The sequence below is a fragment of the Peromyscus leucopus genome, chromosome 17 (genome assembly GCF_004664715.2).
Source record: "Peromyscus leucopus breed LL Stock chromosome 17, UCI_PerLeu_2.1, whole genome shotgun sequence".
Classification (NCBI taxonomy): domain Eukaryota; kingdom Metazoa; phylum Chordata; class Mammalia; order Rodentia; family Cricetidae; genus Peromyscus; species Peromyscus leucopus.
The window spans coordinates 54,827,784-54,844,120 of NC_051077.1; the positions used below are offsets into that span (position 1 = coordinate 54,827,784).

At 55.9% G+C, this 16,337-nt stretch overlaps 1 protein-coding gene across 1 annotated transcript; it reads right to left on the reverse strand.

The window, feature by feature from the left end:
- Nucleotides 1-2,332: 2,332 nt before the first annotated feature.
- Cope (COPI coat complex subunit epsilon) lies at nucleotides 2,333-16,270 on the reverse strand. Its single transcript, XM_028856958.2, has 10 exons — nucleotides 16,087-16,270; nucleotides 12,615-12,677; nucleotides 10,660-10,760; nucleotides 9,832-9,984; nucleotides 8,641-8,694; nucleotides 8,125-8,206; nucleotides 5,784-5,939; nucleotides 3,494-3,562; nucleotides 2,553-2,627; nucleotides 2,333-2,465 (listed from the first exon to the last, which is right to left on the reverse strand). The coding sequence occupies exons 1-10, from the start codon at nucleotides 16,210-16,212 to the stop codon at nucleotides 2,418-2,420; spliced, it is 927 nt and encodes a 308-aa protein (XP_028712791.1). The 5' UTR covers nucleotides 16,213-16,270; the 3' UTR covers nucleotides 2,333-2,417.
- Between the last annotated feature and the right edge of the window lie 67 nt (nucleotides 16,271-16,337).

The window sequence follows — 16,337 nt, forward strand, 5'->3', positions numbered from 1 at the left end:
AGGGGCCTTGACATCAAATTAACGTCCTGAAGGTGAGGACAGACTGACCCTAGGAAATTATCCTCTCACAACTACCTATGGCCCCATTCAAATAAATAAATGCAATGAGCCCAAAAAAAGAGATTCTGCCCATGCTTGGGTCTGGACCCACACCCTCTGTCCACTGGGCTCCGGGGATACACAGCGCCTGCTCCTGTGGTTCCAGCCAGCTCCGGAGCCTGTGTGTGCCACTTGGAGGATCACTGATGGACTGGGAGGGTGCAGCCGTTAGGGAGGGAGTTACCTGGAGGAGGGCTGGACACAGCCTGGAGGGAAAGCCACCAAGCCTAGCCTGGTCGGTTTCCTCTACTCTACTGATTCCTCCAGCCACAAAGCCTCCTGCACTGATATTCAGTCTGGCCACGGCGTCAGGCCCTTTTTGGTTTTTGAGACAGGGTCTCTGTGCAGCTGACGATGGTCTCGAACTCCTGCTTCTGCCTACTGAGTACCGGGAAGGCAGTTATGCACCACCATGTATAGTCCATCCACTGGTGGTGTCTGAGCTCGGGCTCTGTGCATGCCAGGTAAGCCTTACTCCTCCAAAGGAGTCGGAACCCCAGCCTCATACATGTGCATACCATGTGTGTGCACTTGGCATGCGTGCCAAGTGCCTGAGTATGGAGGCCAGAGGTAGATGTCCACTATCTCCTCCACCTCTACTTAGAAACGTGGATGGGTATGTGTGTGCGCGCATCTGTCACGCGTCTAGGTGCCCACGGGGTCTAGAAGGTGTGGAGTACCCTGGGGGTGAAGTTCCCGGCTGTTGTGGGCTGGATGGACATAGTTGTTGGGATCCGAACTCCAGTCCTCTGCAAGAGCAATGCGTGCTCTTAACCACCAACCCATTTCTCCAGCCCCCACTATTATTGTTTCAAAAGATTTGGTCCTAGGGCTGGGCAGTGGTGATGCATGCCCTTAATCCCAGCACTTGGGAGGCAGATCTCTGTGAGTTCAAGGCCAGCCTGGTCTACAGAGCAAGATCTAGTCCTTTTGTGTGTTCTGCCTGCCTGGTGCCCAGAGGCCAGAAGAGGGCATCAGATCCCCTGGAACATGTTGGGAACTGAACCTGGGTCCTCAGCAAGAGCAGCCGGTGCTCTTAACCACTGACCCACCTTTCCAGCCCTGCTGTTTTTGGAAGCAGGGTCTCTCACTGACGTAGGGCTCATTGATCTAGCTAGACCAGGTGGCCAACGAGCCCTAAGGAGGGAGCCTTCTCCCACTACAGACACCTCTGCTACACAGGGTGCTGGGATCCAAACTCAGGCTCCCATGCTTTGGGGAAGGCACTTGACTGAGCCATCTCACAGCCGGTTGAGACAGTGTCGTGATACAGCTGAGGCTGGCCCTGAACTCCTGCTCCCCGTCCCCCTAGGAGCGCCCAAATGACAGGGGACCACACCACTCTGTTCTTGACCAGACCCATGTGGGACAGGGGTTCCTTCACTTGTCACGGAGTTGTCAGGTGACAGGCGAGGGCTGGGCCTTCCCAGTCCCTCCTGGCAACCTCTGGGCCATATGGCACACCCGGCGCCCATCTGTAAGGGAAGAAGCCTGCTCAGACTAAGTTTCTTCTTGGCCTGGGACCAGGGTTCCTGGGCACAGACAAGTGTACCCAGGCTCAGTGCTAAGGCGGCTGGACCCTAATGGAGCCCATGCTGAGTCAATAATGATGCCCGGTCCCCTCCTGTCAAAGGCCAGGTATCTGTGGATGCTTTTCAGTGGCATCTGAGGTGGTGTGTCAGGTGGCTACCTACCACCAAGGCAGATGAGACACCAGACTGAAAACCAAGTATCTTACCTCCTCTCCAGCAGGTAAGCTGAGGTCACAAGGAGCCCAGGGCCAGCTCAGGGGTCGTTTTTTGCCACTGGAATGTGTATCCTCTAGAGTCTAGTATGATGGCACACAGCCCAAGAGACCTGCCTGACCCCCAGCCCTAATTAGCCCTCCTCCTTCTTGTCCAGCTGGATCCTACCTGTCCAGGGGCTCCTCACTATAGGTAAGACTCTGGTAAGCAGGGCCCAGCATGGTTGGTCTCAATCTTGGTGACAACCCTACCAGTGACCCTGTGCCCGTCATGCTGTGCACAGTGGCAGCCCCGATAGGCCCTAAGAGCCTCAGTTTGATCCTCAACATCTGTCATGATGGGTGCCTGATGGGCCAGGGGAAGGCTAGGGACCATGGTGGGGTAACTGCAGCCTGGAGGGAAGTGGGACCCTGGGACCCCTCCCTCCAAAGTCCTGGTCCCACACCCCTATCAAGAGTGGCCGGAGTGAGTGCTGGGTAGGTATCAGGCAGAGAGAAGATGGACAGACTTTACTGGCAGACAAGGAGGTGAGGATGACATCAGAACAGCTGGGGTCACAGGGGCACCTCCACCTCAGGCGCTGGGCGCATACTGCCGTGCAAGGCGATCGAAGTCGTTCTCCTGCAGTGGGAGATCAGATGCCTCATGAGACGGCACAGCCTTCTCCCGTCGGGACGCTCCCCACCCCAGGAGAGCCGCTCTGCTCACCTTGGCCTGGTACTCCTTGATGAAGGGGTGGGTCCTGTGCGCATCCTTCAGCTGCGACAGGTATCGGTTTGTCACCTGAGCAGGGTCGAGTGGGAGGAGTTAGCCAGACACGCAGAGCCCAAAGCCACTCTGCCCTGTAGAGCAGGGTAGGGGCAAGGGAGGGCTCTGACCCCCACCACCCCAGCCTAGAGCTGGGCTAGCCTCAGGAGTGGAGCAGAGCCCAGGGAGGGGGTGACCTCGATGGGGTGGGCCCCACCGAGGAGACGGGCTCACGAGGCACTGAGCTAACGTGTCCTACATTCTAGAGCAGTGGTTCTCAACCCTCCTAATGCCGCCACCCCTTACTGTGTTCCTCCTGCTATGGAGACCCCATTCCACTGCTACTTCGTAACTGTAATCTTGTTACTGTTATAAATCGTAATGAAAATATCTGCTATGTGACCTGTGAAAGGGTTGTTCAGGGGGCTGGGTAGATGGCTCAGAGGTTGAGAGCACCGCCTGCTCTTCCAGAGGCCCTGAGTTCAACTCCCAGCAACCACATGGTGGCTCCCAACCATCTCTAGTGGGCTCTGATGCCCTCTTCAGGCATAAAGTTGTACGTGCAGATAGAGCATGCATACATGAATAATAATTTTTTTAAAGAAAAAAAGGGTTGTTTAGCCACTAAGGGGTCACGACCCATAGGGCGAGAACCAACACTCTAGGCTATAGACCCAAGATGGCTCCAGTCCAGCCCTGACCACTCAGTCCTGAGACAGGACAGCTGTCTATCCTCAGCTGGGACAGCAAACAGATGCAGATGGCTTCATGCAGAAAGCTGCCGCAACTTCCTCTTTCCCCTCAGAGGAGGCCGCTGGACGGTGCCTCCCTGGTCTCTCCTGTCCTGCTGCTGTCCCCACCGCCACCCTGAAGGGGCTGAGGCCTGTCGTGCTACAGCCTACCTCAGGAGGCTTGCCTAGGTGCTGGGACAGTGCAATGAGGTTGATGAGGGTCTCGGGGTGGCCGCTGTCCTGTAAACAGATGGGGGACAGGCAGTCAGCAAACCCAGCCCTGAATCCATAGACCAACATCTGTCTGGCGCCAGAGAGCAGTCAGCCCAAGCCACTATGGGGAAGACGGGGTGGGGCCAAGCTGTCCCAGAGTCCTTCCCACGCACTCCGGCTCAGCCTAGCCTGAGTCTACTCTCCCAGCTTTGGGGGCGCCAAGTCTACTTGCACCCCATGAAGCTGCTGGTTAATTGTCATGGCCCCTCCCCCAACAGTTACATCACCAGCCTTCTCCATCTGGGCAGGGATGGGAGGCCAGCTCAGGGGAGGGGCTGGGGTGGGGGGAAACAGACAGGATCTAACCAGCTGCCAAGTTCTACAACAGTGCACCTGTGGCACATGTCTTCAATCCCAGCACTCGGAAGGCAGAGGCAGGTGGATCTCTGTGAGCTTGAGACCAGCCATCCTTGTGTGCACAAGGCCCTGGAGTCCAACTTAAACAATGTGTGGAAAAAACCAAAGACAAACAATCCCTCAGGACACACACCCATGGCTAGAAACCCAGTTCTGTCTCCAGAGCCAGGGGCACACGAGTCTGGGTCCCCAAGAAGCTGAGTTTGCAAAATGCAATCAGCTAGAGGAGAACTAGGAACACTACTGCTCTGGACACAGTGGCAGAGGCTTCCCTAGCGTGGGCCAGGACCACAAAACAGGACAAAAGCAGACGCGCTACTGTTCTGTACTCTAGGCAGGAGATGGAGTGCCCCGAGGGCTGACTATGGAGACACTGCCGTGTAAGGAGTGTTACAGTAACAGTCACACTGTCTGGACTCACTGACTATGGAGACACTGCCGTGTAAGGAGTGTTACAGTAACAGTCACACTGTCTGGACTCACTGACTATGGAGACACTGCCGTGTAAGGAGTGTTATAGTAACAGAGTCACACACTGTCTGGGTCACTGACTATGGAGACACTGTAAGGAGTGTTATAGTAACAGTCACACACTGTCTGGACTCACTGACTATGGAGACACTGTAAGGAGTGTTACAGTAACAGTCACACACTGTCTGGGCTCACTGAGAAGCTGGCTCCAGGAGTGGGGCTGTCCTTTACCTCCACTTTAGACCCACAGATGTTTGTGATGTGTCCTCTGAGAACTCTCGTCTGAGCATGGGCCAGCCCCCCAACTCTGTGACAGGAGAGAAAGCAGCCCGAGAATAAAAACGCTGTGTCCTGATTGACCACTTCTAACAGCTGCCGTTAGTGAGGTCCCGGACAGCCAGGACTGCTCAGTGAAATCTTGTCTCAACCAAACCAAACCAACCAAACCCAGCCTGGTCTACAGAGCAAGATCCAGGACAGGCTCCAAAGCTACAGAGAAACCCTGTCTTGAAACCACCCCCCCCCACACACACACAAAAAAAAAAAGCTCCCCAAAGCCTGTGGCCACAAAGGCACCTGCTGACCTCAGGGAGGCAGGAGCCCAGCACCCACACTGTCCTAACGGGAGATCTGGATCTGGTACAGCCAGGCTGTGAGCAGACCCCCTGTGGGTGCTCACTCCACACAGGACCTTCTTGGTTTTAGTTTCTAGCCATGTGAAACAGAATCTTAGTAAGTAGCCCAGGCTGGCCTCCAACTGGCAATCCTCCTGTTGCAGACTGCTGAGTGCGGTGCTGACAGGACGTCCTCCACACCCAGCCCTTCCTCTCCCATTTCAGAACCTCGTGCCTAAGAGGCTCTGACAGCCGTGTCCTACCGAGGACGGCCCAGCGGTGCCTGAGCCCAAACCCCTGGGCCCTCAATCTACTGTGAGGTCTCTTTTAATTTTGTTTTGTTTGTTTTCCAAGACGGGTTTCTGTGTGCAGTCCTGGCTGTCCTGGAACTCACTTTGTAGACCACACTAGCCTCAAACTCAGAGATGTGCCTGCCTCTACTTTCTGAGTGCTAGAATTAAAGGCGTGCACCACCACCGCCCAGCTATGCCTCTTTAATTTCAAGTAAGGCGAGTCACCCCAGCACCTGGACGCCAAGGAACAAGGATTGCCAGGGTTTGAAAAGCTCTCAAGTGAGCTAGGTGAAGGATCACCCTGGAGGCCCCCAGCGGGCAGCAGAGGGCAGTGGGTCTGGAGAGCGCGTTGTGGAACCCAGGGCTGATTGAGTCTCATGAGCAGCTGTGACTGTCTGGGTGCAGGAGTGACGGTGTGGGATGACCAGGGCAGTCCTGGCACGCCCCACCCACCTTGTCCAGGGCCTCCTGCAGCACCCCCTCCGCGGTCTCCCAGCGGCCCTGGGCCGAGTGGCAGGCGGCCTGGCCGTTGAGCAGCAGCAGCGTGGGCGAGCACTTGTCGGCCAGCTCCTGGAAGATGTAGTACGCTTCCTGCAGCTTCTCACCACCCTGTGGGGACAACTGTGTCACTGCTGGTCACCTGCTTCCCCCGCATGCTCCCTCCCTGTAGAGAGGGGAGTGAACACGCTTACACGCTGCCCAGCTCCAACCAGTGCTGGAGGCTGTGCCAAGGGTTTCCAGGGGTGTGGTGTACGTGCTGGGACCACAGGGACACAAGACCTGTGACTATCAGGCCAGAGCTGTCCCTGCTCGTCACAGTCTAACAGTAGGGGAGGGGGCTGTGAAAATGGAACTCGGCCGGGTGTGCAGACAGATCCTCAGGAAGCTGAAGTGAGGGTTCAAGGGTGACCGAGGATGCAGGGACACGGGCCTGTCACTGCCGGTCTGTCACTCCAGCTCCCGAGGCCAGTCGCAGGCCAGACTTCCAGCCCGGGGCGGGTGAGACGGTTCAGCAGGTGAAGGTGCTGCTGCCACACCTAAAGACCAGGATTTCATCTCCCTGTGCACATGCGCCACCCCAAACACACGTAAGTGAACACAGCCCAAGCCCTGCCTGCCTACAGGGTAAACTCAGGGCCATCATGAGCAACCCACCCTTATGAAGCCGTGTCTTAAAGCAAAAGTGCAAATTTTTGTTCTTTTTTCAAGACAGGGTTTCTCTCTGTGGTTCTAGCTGTCCTGAACTCACTCTGTAGACCAGGCTGGCCTCGAAAATTAATTTTGAAAAAGGTCAGGGGCTGAAGATGGGTGAGCAGCTACCAGCACTTGCCGCTCTTTGTTTGTTTGTTGTTTTCTCAAGACAGGGTTTCTCTGTGTAGCTCTGGCTGTCCTGGAACTCGCTTTGTAGACCAGGGTGGCCTCGAACTCACAGAGGTGCTTGCTACTCTTTTTTTTTTTAAGTTTTTTTGAGACACGGTTTGTCTGTGTGGTTTTGGTGCCTGTCCTAGATCTCACTCTGTAGCCCAGGCTGGCCTGGAACTCACAGAGATCCACCTGCCTCTGCCTCCCAAGTGCTGGGATTAAAGGCGTGCGTCACCACCTCCTAGCCTTGCTACTCTTTAAAAGGACCCAACCCAGCACCCACTGGGTGCCTTACTACTACTACCTGTAACTCTTAACTGTGAGGGAGCTGACACCCTCATGTGGCCTCTTCGGGCACTGCAAATGTATGTACACACATGGACATAGCTAAGAACAAATCCACTTTTTAAAAGGGACAGGGAGGCTGGAGAGGTGGCTCAGAGGTTAAAAGTACTGGCTGCTCTTCCAGAGGTCCTGAGTTCAATTCCCAGCAATCACATGGTGCCCTCTTCTGGCCTGCAAGCATACATGCAGACAGAACATTGTATACAAATAAATAAATTTTTGGCCAGGTGCACGCCTTTAATCCCAGCCACTCCGGATCTCTGTGAGTTTGAGGCCAGCCAGCCTAATCTAGAGAACAAGTTCCAGGACAGGCTCTAAAGCTATACAACAAAACCCTGCCTTGAAAAACCTAAACAAACAAACAAACAAACAAATAAATAAATGAATGAGATGGATCAGGCATGGGAAGTGCGCCTGTATCTCAGTTCAAAACCACCCCCAACCACAAAGCCAATTTGATGCTAGCCTGGGCTGGGCTATGTGAAACTTGTGTTTAAAACACAGCAAAAACACAAAATCCCTCAAAGCTAAATTTAATTAAAAATAAATAAAATACAGCTGGGGTGGAGCCCAGTGGCAGAGTACTCGCCAAGCCTGAGTAAGGCCCCGGGTTTCATGCCAGTTCCAGAAAAAAAGAAAAAGACAAACAAACAAACAAACCAACAAAACAAAACCTCCAAACTGAAAATAAATAAGCCAACTTCCAGAAAGCTAGACTGGGGTCTTCTCCACCCTGGAGGAGGGCTGTGTGGGGCCAGAGGCCTGGGTCTCCTTGTAAAGGCTTATGGACAAAAGAGCTCAGGAAAGGAGGTCAAACCCAGGAACCGGAACAGGGCAGTTGCCAGGAGGTGGGCAGTGTGGGCTGAGGATGCCCAGCCTGTCACCGTTCAGTTAAAGGAGCCCTGAGAGCAGAGCAAGGCTGCCCCAAACTCAGGAGGCCTGGAGGGCAGGCCAGCTGCCCAGCCTGGACCACTTCCTCCAGTGTCCACAGGCTCGGCCATCAGGCTGCGGGTGAGGCAGGGCAGACAGAGACGCAGCCCCACGAGTGACACTTCAGTCCCCAGCCCCCAACACCTGTGGAGCTTACCAGAGCCAGGTTGACCCAGGCCGTGGCTAGCTGGGTGAGGGTGGCATCCTCATCTTGGTCCTGCATTCTCTTCAGCTCCTTCCTAGGGCACAGGAGACAAGGTGCTGAGTGGCCTGGGGACAGACTCTCCACACTCCTCCTCTGTATCCAGCTGACATGGAGTAGACCTGGCTGGCCCACCTGCTGCCCACATGGTGAGGAATCTAGAGAGATGCTCAGCTGTGCAGCGCCAGGGTAAGCTCCACATTTCCTGCATGCTGGAGAGCTGTTCCTCCACCCCCAGCCACAAATCCCTCCCCACGCCCAGACACCATCAAGAGCTGTGACAGGGCAGCCTCCACCCACAGCTCAGCTTTACGGAGGAACAGGCAGAGCACCCATTCCCTCGTCCCCAGCACAGGACTCAGGAGAGGCTAGGTAAAGGGCAGTGTGTCACTTGTATGGAACAGAAATAAGGAGCCGCCTCAGGGAAGCCGAGGCTGAGGTCCGGGCACTGTGGTCCCAGCTGTGACTCACCGGGCTAGGTCCAGCCTGTCCAGCTTGAGGAGGATCTGAATTGTCATGGCCGTGCTGCGGACAGGGCAGAGACAGAGTGGTCAGCTGGCGTCTGGGCTTGCCAAAAGAAACACCCCCACTTTGCCAGTGAGCTCGCAGGGACCTGGGGTCTCCCTGGGGCTCTGTAGGGGCCAGACTTGTGGGTAGAAAACCTGCTAGCTGCACTTCCAGGGTGAGCAGAGGGTCTGGACCTGCCCCTGCGTCTGTGTGGGGTGACTGCATGCGGCACCGCTGACGCCAGCCCTAGGACACCTTCCCCAGCCCCTCATCAGCCTCCCTCCCAGTCCCCGGGGAGACAGGTGACCTGTGGCCACTTGGCCCCTTGTTTTCCCTCTAGCCAGGAGTCAGCTCCAGGCCCAGCAGTTGCCAGCTCCGTCCTTTTCTCCTGTTTCCTTTTCCTCCCTTTCCAGGATGGACCCTTCGTCTTTGCCCTTGTCTTTCCGACAGGACTCCATGGAGCCTAAGCTAGACTCGAATTTGAGAAGAGCTGGGGATGCCCTTGAACTTCAGATCCTCCTCCTTCTACCTCCCAGTGTGGGGAGGACAGGCAAACGCCCTCGCCTCCCCACCCCGCTAGGGACAAGCTCTCTCACTGTTGCCCAGGCTAGCCTCAAAACCTTGATGCATCCGAGAGATGGTTCAGAGGCTAAGCACTTGTTACTGAGCCCAGTGACCTGAGTTTGGTCCCCAGGACCCATACGGTGAAAAAACCAACTCCCACAAACTGTCCACTGGTCTACAACACACATGCACTGTGGTACATGTAACTTGTCCCCAAATAAATATATGTAGAGACAAAAAGCCTTGATCCAGCTCCCTCAGCTTTCTAGGAGCTGGGATTTTAGGTCTATACCTGGCCTGCTTGTCTTTATTTCTTGTTTTTGTTTTCACAATCATACCTGTATATAACATGTTTTGACTGTTCTCCCTACCCTCCCTGTGGGCTCCTTCAGCTCAGCCCTGCCTCACTCTTTTCTCTGTATTTTATCTGTGTGTGTGTGTGTGTGTGTGTGTGTGTGTGCGCGCGCGTGCGTGTGAGCGCGCGCGCGCGCATGTAGAGATCAGAAAACAACTCATGGAGTCAAGGCTAGCCTGGGCTCCAGTGAGACCCTGCTCAGAAAAGCTAGAAGGGAGCAGGATCCAGGCACTCACCACTCGAGGCTGTCACCCTGGTGCAGGGTGCGCAGGGCTGCATCCGGGTTCTGGTCATGGAAGTAGACAGAGGCAGCCATTAGCAGGAAGGTGGTATTAGTCACATCCACACTCCTGCTCATCTCACGGTCCAGCTCCACCACGATGGCATCCCTGTGAGATGTGGCTGCTCAGTGAGGCTAAGGCAGGAGTCGGCCTTAGCCCTGTGACTGTGAGGGATCCCATTCTTCAGGAGCACAGAGGAGGTGTGTCAGCCCAGGGGTGCATGCCAACGAGCAGCAGAGTGCCAGGCCACCCTAGCCTGCCACACCGGTGTCTAGCTTTTGATGTCTGAGTCATGCATTCTCATGTAGATGGCAAAACTGGTTAAGAGAAGTGGGCGTGGGCACTCCAGGCCCGCTGGGGAGGCTGCGTAGGACAGCTGAGAAACTGAATCACTGTTGTCAACCTCTGGGGACTAGGAATCCCAAAGGCCTCTGTGCCAGGAACTTGCCCACATGGGTAGGCCTGGGTGCTGGTGAAGCAGGCAGGACAGACTCTGCCTTGGGTGTGGTCAGCATGGCTGCTAGGAAGGGACAGTGTTCGTGGGGCATCTGAGGCCCTGACAGGGCTTAGTGAACTGTTCTCAGGTCCCCATGCCCTTCTCCACGCTAGGAATGCAAGCCAAGGCCCGGGCAGCTCAGCACTCCACGTGCAGCCAGGCCCCCGCCCTGCAAAGGGCTCTACAGCAGGTGAGGGGAGTGGAGACGCCAGGAAGTGAAGGGTGGGGAGAAGGGGTCCTCCCTCTGTGGCTGGAGCAGACCCTGCACCTGCCCCAGCCAGGCTCACCTCCGGTTCTCAGTGGCAAGGTAGTCAGCAAACATGCGCACAGCCTGGAGCTCTGGGGCCGAGGAGGGCTTGATCTCGTCCAGGACCACGCCATACTTCCTCTACAGTCACAAGTGCACATCAGTCCCTCCCACCCGCCCCCAGCACTGCCAACCCACTGCCCACACCAGGACACGGTCACAAGTGCACATCAGTCCCTCCCACCCGCCCCCAGCATGGCCAACCCACTGCCCACACCAGGACACGGTCACAAGTGCACATCAGTCCCTCCCACCCGCCCCCAGCATGGCCAACCCACTGCCCACACCAGGACACGGTCACAAGTGCACATCAGTCCCTCCCACCCGCCCCCAGCACGGCCAACCCACTGCCCACACCAGGACACGGTCACAAGTGCACATCAGTCCCTCCCACCGCCCCCAGCACGGCCAACCCACTGCCCACACCAGGACACGGTCACAAGTGCACATCAGTCCCTCCCACCCGCCCCCAGCATGGCCAACCCACTGCCCACACCAGGACACGGTCACAAGTGCACATCAGTCCCTTCCACCCGCCCCCAGCACGGCCAACCCACTGCCCACACCGGGACACAGTCACATGTGCACATCAGTCCCTCCCACCCGCCCCCAGCATGGCCAACCCACTGCCCACACCAGGACACGGTCACAAGTGCACATCAGTCACCCGCCCCCAGCACTGCCAACCCACTGCCCACACCGGGACACGGTCACAAGTGCACATCAGTCACCCGCCCCCAGCATGGCCAACCCACTGCCCACACCGGGACACGGTCACAAGTGCACATCAGTCACCCGCCCCCAGCACTGCCAACCCACTGCCCACACCGGGACACGGTCACCTGCTCCAACAGCAGGCAGCAAGGTTGCCAGGTGTGCTTTCCCTGTCACACCACGTCCACTGCTGCAGCTGGGTGATGATGCTGGCAGTGTGGGGACAGCAGTGCCCTGTCTCCCTCACCTCCTGGATTCCTCCTGACGCCTAGGCCTTCTGGAGCCACCCTGCCCCTTGCTGTGGTATTTCTCACCCAGGCTGCTCTCAGACTTGCAGAAATCCCCCTGCCTCAGCCTTCCAAGTACTAGGGATATGTCACAGTCACACCCTGCTGGAGAGTCACACCCAGCTTTTCCTTGACACACACAGGAGTGTGAGATAGGATGGGGCTGGTGGCACAGATCATGTGCTGAGGCAGGGGGATTTCTGTCTGCCAAGTTCCACTCTTGGGCACCTGAGCCCCGCCCTGGGCCAGAGTGAAGAAGAGCTTTTCAGAGATGAGTAGAAATATGTATTTTGAGCAGGGTCTTGCTGTGTAGCCCAGGCTACCCCCAAACCTGAGCTCCTGCCTCTGCCTCCAAAGTGCTGGGGTGATAGGTCTGTGTCACCCTACATAGCTCGGGGTTGCTTTTAGAATGTGAAAACATACCTCACTGGGTTTTTTGTTTGTTTGTTTGTTTTTTTTTCCAAGACAGGGTTTCTCTATGTAGTTTTGGTGCCTTTCCTGGATCTCGCTCTGTAGACCAGGCTGGCCTCGAACTCACAGAGATCCTCCTGCCTCTGCCTCCCGAGTACTGGGATTAAAGATGTGCGCCACCACCGCCTGGCCTACACCTCACTGTTTTATGGGGTAATGATGAAGCCAAGCATAGTGGCACATGGGAGGTGGAGGGAGGAGGAGCAAGGTCATCCTGGGCTACAGAGTGAGTTCAAGGACAGCCTGGGCTATGTGAGATGACCGCCAAGCCTGTGACCTGAGTTCAATTCTTGGGACCCACACAATGGAAGGAGAGAATGGAGTGCATCAGACCGTCCGCAACCACACACACACCATCCCTCCCCATGACTGAGAACCCTGACACAGGCCCCTGGCCTGGCTGCCCACAGCAGCTTTCCTGCAGAGTGCTTTGTGCCCCTCCCCAGGCTGGGCCCACACTGACCTGTGCAATGTACGCTCTGTACAGGAAGACATCCCTCTCGACTTCTCTCTCGGGACTGGACAGCTGTGGGGAGATGGGCAGAGTGAGGTGGATGGGCTGCTGGGCAGCTTCAGGGTGCACCTAGTCTCAATAGCTCTGGGCCTCAGCTGGAAGCCTCCAGAGGGCTCACAGTATGAAAAACCCGCTGTCTCAAAAACTGTGAGCTGGAGGCTGGACCACCATACCAAGTGTCACGGAGCGCAGTACCCCACAGCGGCATCAGCACTGTGTGCTCCAGCCCCTCTGGGTACTGACAAGCCCTGCTCACAGCTCAGACGGGCTTTGATTTTACCATTGGGGGGAGGTTTTTGGTATCAAATGTAGCTGAGAACAACCTTGAATGTTGGCTCTTCCTGCTTCTGCCTCCTGCATGCCGGGACGACAGGTGTACGTCACCATGCCTGTTAAATGAACGACTCTCAAAGGACCCTCAGAGAAGGGCACCGTCAAAGATGGCCAGCCTGGGGCCCTGAGTCATCCGAGGTAAGACACCAATGCTGGCTCTTGGTGTCTTCAAGGTGGGGGACCTGTGGCCACCCTCCCGTGTCTGCTGCCCAGGCCTTACGAGAAGCAGCTTCACTGCCTTTCAGGGACAAGGCCCCAGGACCCTGAAGCAGGAAGTGTGAGGACAGGATGGCCTGCAGACCTGGCTGGGAGGAGATGCCAAGCGGGAGGATTTCCATTATCTCAAGATCAGCCTGGACTCTGAACACAGTGAAACGTTGCTGGGAATAGAGTTCAGGCCTGGGCTGGAGATGGCTCAGCAGTTAAGAGCACTGGCCGCTCTTCCAGAGGACTGGGGTTCAACTCCCAGCACCCACTTGGCAGTTAACAACTGTCTCTAACTCCAAGATCTAACACCCTAACACAGACATACCAATTCAAATGAAATAAGAGTAAATTTTTTTTTTTTTTAAAAAGAGTTCAGGCCTTCCCAGCATCCCTCAAAGCCTGTAGAGCCGACTGTGAAGGAGACAGAGGCTTTGAAGGGGTGAGGCAGCTGAGAGCTGCTGCTCATCTGAAGCTCAAGGCCTGTGTGTTCTACAGCAAGGGGGTGGCTGAATGAACCCCAGAGGAATGAGGAGCCTCGAAATGACAGAGATGTTGAGTGTGTGCAGACCTTGGATTCTATCCCCAGCACTTCAAGAGATGGAGGAAGACAGACAGAAACAAAGACACAGGCAGGGAGACTAGACCCACCTACGATTTTGGCACACAGGCCAGGCCATTCCATGGTGAGTGGATACATACATTTATTTTAGACAAAGCCCAGGATGGCTTCTACTGATCCTCCTGCCTCAGCCTCTGGAGTAGCTGGGTCCACATACCCTGAGCGGTCCTGATCACCACAGTGCCCAGCACTCGAGCAACTAGCAGCTCTCATGGGGCCTAAAGCTGACGCAGGGAGGGCCTGCCTCGAGCCACCTCCGATCCTAGTGCCTCCTGCTGGGAAGGAGCAGATGTGTGACGGGCCGCCTGTGGTCTGAGGTTCTGGAAGGGCTGCTGAAGGTGTCCTGAGAACTTAGTAAAGGATGTGGCTGAACCACGAGACACCCTGAGGTCCCAGGTGGGACCTGGGATGGCTGGTGTCTAAGGCAGGGCTGTGGAGAGGACGGTGGTAGGTATGAAGAAGGAAGAGGTGACAGTGGTTAACATGAGCTACAGCAGTATGGGACAAGGACACACACAGAAGAAAAGAGCATCGGACAGGTCCATGAGAGCTGGGTGTCATCCAAAAACCCAAAGAGATAAGGACAGGAAGGAAGGAGTTCAGTATTCAGAGTGTCACTGAGGTAGCTTGCTGGCCAGTGACTGGTGACTTAACACACTAAACATTTATTGTCCCAAATTCCTAGAGTTCAGAGTCCAGAATCAGGAACGTAACCACACAAGTCCTCAAGGGCAGCAACAAAGAGGGAAGTGACAGGAGAGGAAACAAAGGGGTTCTAAGGATGAGAGGACCCCACATCTGCTGTTCTGAGATGGAAGAAAGCCAGGGACTGGAGAGAACGTTCTAGAAGCTTAGGAAGTCAGCCAATGCATAATCACTGGGAAAGCTAGGAAGCAGAGAACCGAACACGGCGGAGCCCACCAAGTCTGAGACGTTAGCCTGGTAAGAATAATGCTGCAAGCACTCTACCGGAGCCAGGCCCCAGCCCTCAATGCCCCGAACCTGGAATGCCAGGCTGTTTTCACACTCAGAACAGCCAAGCCTAAGACCACCACTGTCCATAACACACCCTCCTGTCATTTCCTGACTGCCTGCTCTGCCCGTCACCAAGGCATTCTGTCAACTCCGCCTCCCAGAGCCCAGTGGAGCGGGCTGTGAAGGAATGAGTGACAGAGTGGCCGTGTCAAGAACAGCCCAGCTGTGCTCCTCTTTCATGAACAAAAGACAAGCCGGGCACGGTGAAAAAGGCCGGTCATCCCTGCATCTGGGCGGCCGAAGCAAGACTGCTGTTTTACAAATACAATCAGGGCTGGGACTCAGCTGATAGAGCACTTGCCTCAGTGCTGTGGTTTCCACGCCCAGTACCGCGTAACTGGGCACAGCTGGGTACAACTCTGATACCAGCGCTCTGGAGTGGAGGCAGGAGCATCAGGAATTCAGTGTTCTTCAGCAACATGGGGAGTTTGAGGACAGCCCTGGGCTAAAGGAGATCCTGTCTTCCTTTTATAACTCCATGGCTTTTTTTTTCTTTTTGACGACGGGGGTGGGGGTGGGGAGGGGCACTTCAAGACAGGTTTCTCTGTGTACCCCAGGCTGTCCTGGAACTCACTATGTAGAGATCAGCCTGCCTCTGTGTCCTAAGGGTTGGGATTAAAGGTGTGTGCCACCACACCTGGCCTATTATTGCTTAAGATAGGGTTGCAATAGTACCCATGACTGGCCTAGAACTCCCTATGTAGATCAGGCTGGCCCTGGACTCACAAGTGCTGGGAGAGAAGATGTGCCTGGCTTTAGACATAAAAAAGCGGGGCAGTGGTGGCGCACGCCTTTAATCCCAGCACTCGGGAAGCAGAGGGAGGCGGATCTCTGTGTTCGAGGCCAGCCTGGTCTACAGTGAGTTCCAGGACAGCCAGACATAAACAAAAAGAAACCCTGTCTCGGAAAAAAAAAGGGGGAACGAAACAGTACAAGTTTTCAGATGGAAGCAGTGGTGCGCACGGCCACCTGACTTAGGTCGGCCTAGGCTACGGAGTGAGCCCCTGTCAAGCAACCGATACAGTTTTGGGAACTGGAAGCAGGGGTGCACGCCTGTCGTCCCAGCACTGGAGAGGTGAGGCTGAAGGAGCAGGACTTCAAGGTCAGCCTCCGCTACACAGAATGTTCAAAACAAGCCTTTGCTACTAGAGAAACCGCGTCCGCCCAGAGCGCAGCGCCGCCCAGACGAGCGCAGCGGCGCCGGAAGCAGCCTTGTCCGCCGCCCACCTTCACTCGCTGCGCCTCGTTGATGCACTGCTGGTAGCTGCCGATGTAGAAAGCGTTCTTCACGTCGAACAGCTCGTCTACCTCTCCGGAGCCGCCAGAAGCCGCGCCGGGCGCCGGGGGAGCCATGTCGCCGCACCTACACCCAGCCCGCTTCCGGGGAGACACGTAGGCCGGAAGCAGGACTCCGCCGCCAGGAACTGTGGGAAACATAGTCCTACCGGACCAATCGGCGGCATTGAAACTGAAGCCGC

What these genes read in the sequence shown, in the direction of transcription:
- Cope (XM_028856958.2), bottom strand. Translation starts at nt 16,212, where the DNA reads ATGGCTCCCCCGGCGCCCGGCGCGGCTTCTGGCGGCTCCGGAGAGGTA. An exon ending in ACAGAGCGTACATTGCACAG is followed by an intron (nt 10,761 to 12,614) that starts GTCAGTGTGGGC and finishes TTGTGACTGTAG; the next exon opens with AGGAAGTATGGCGTGGTCCT. An exon ending in TCAAGGAGTACCAGGCCAAG is followed by an intron (nt 2,466 to 2,552) that starts GTGAGCAGAGCG and finishes CTCCCACTGCAG; the next exon opens with GAGAACGACTTCGATCGCCT.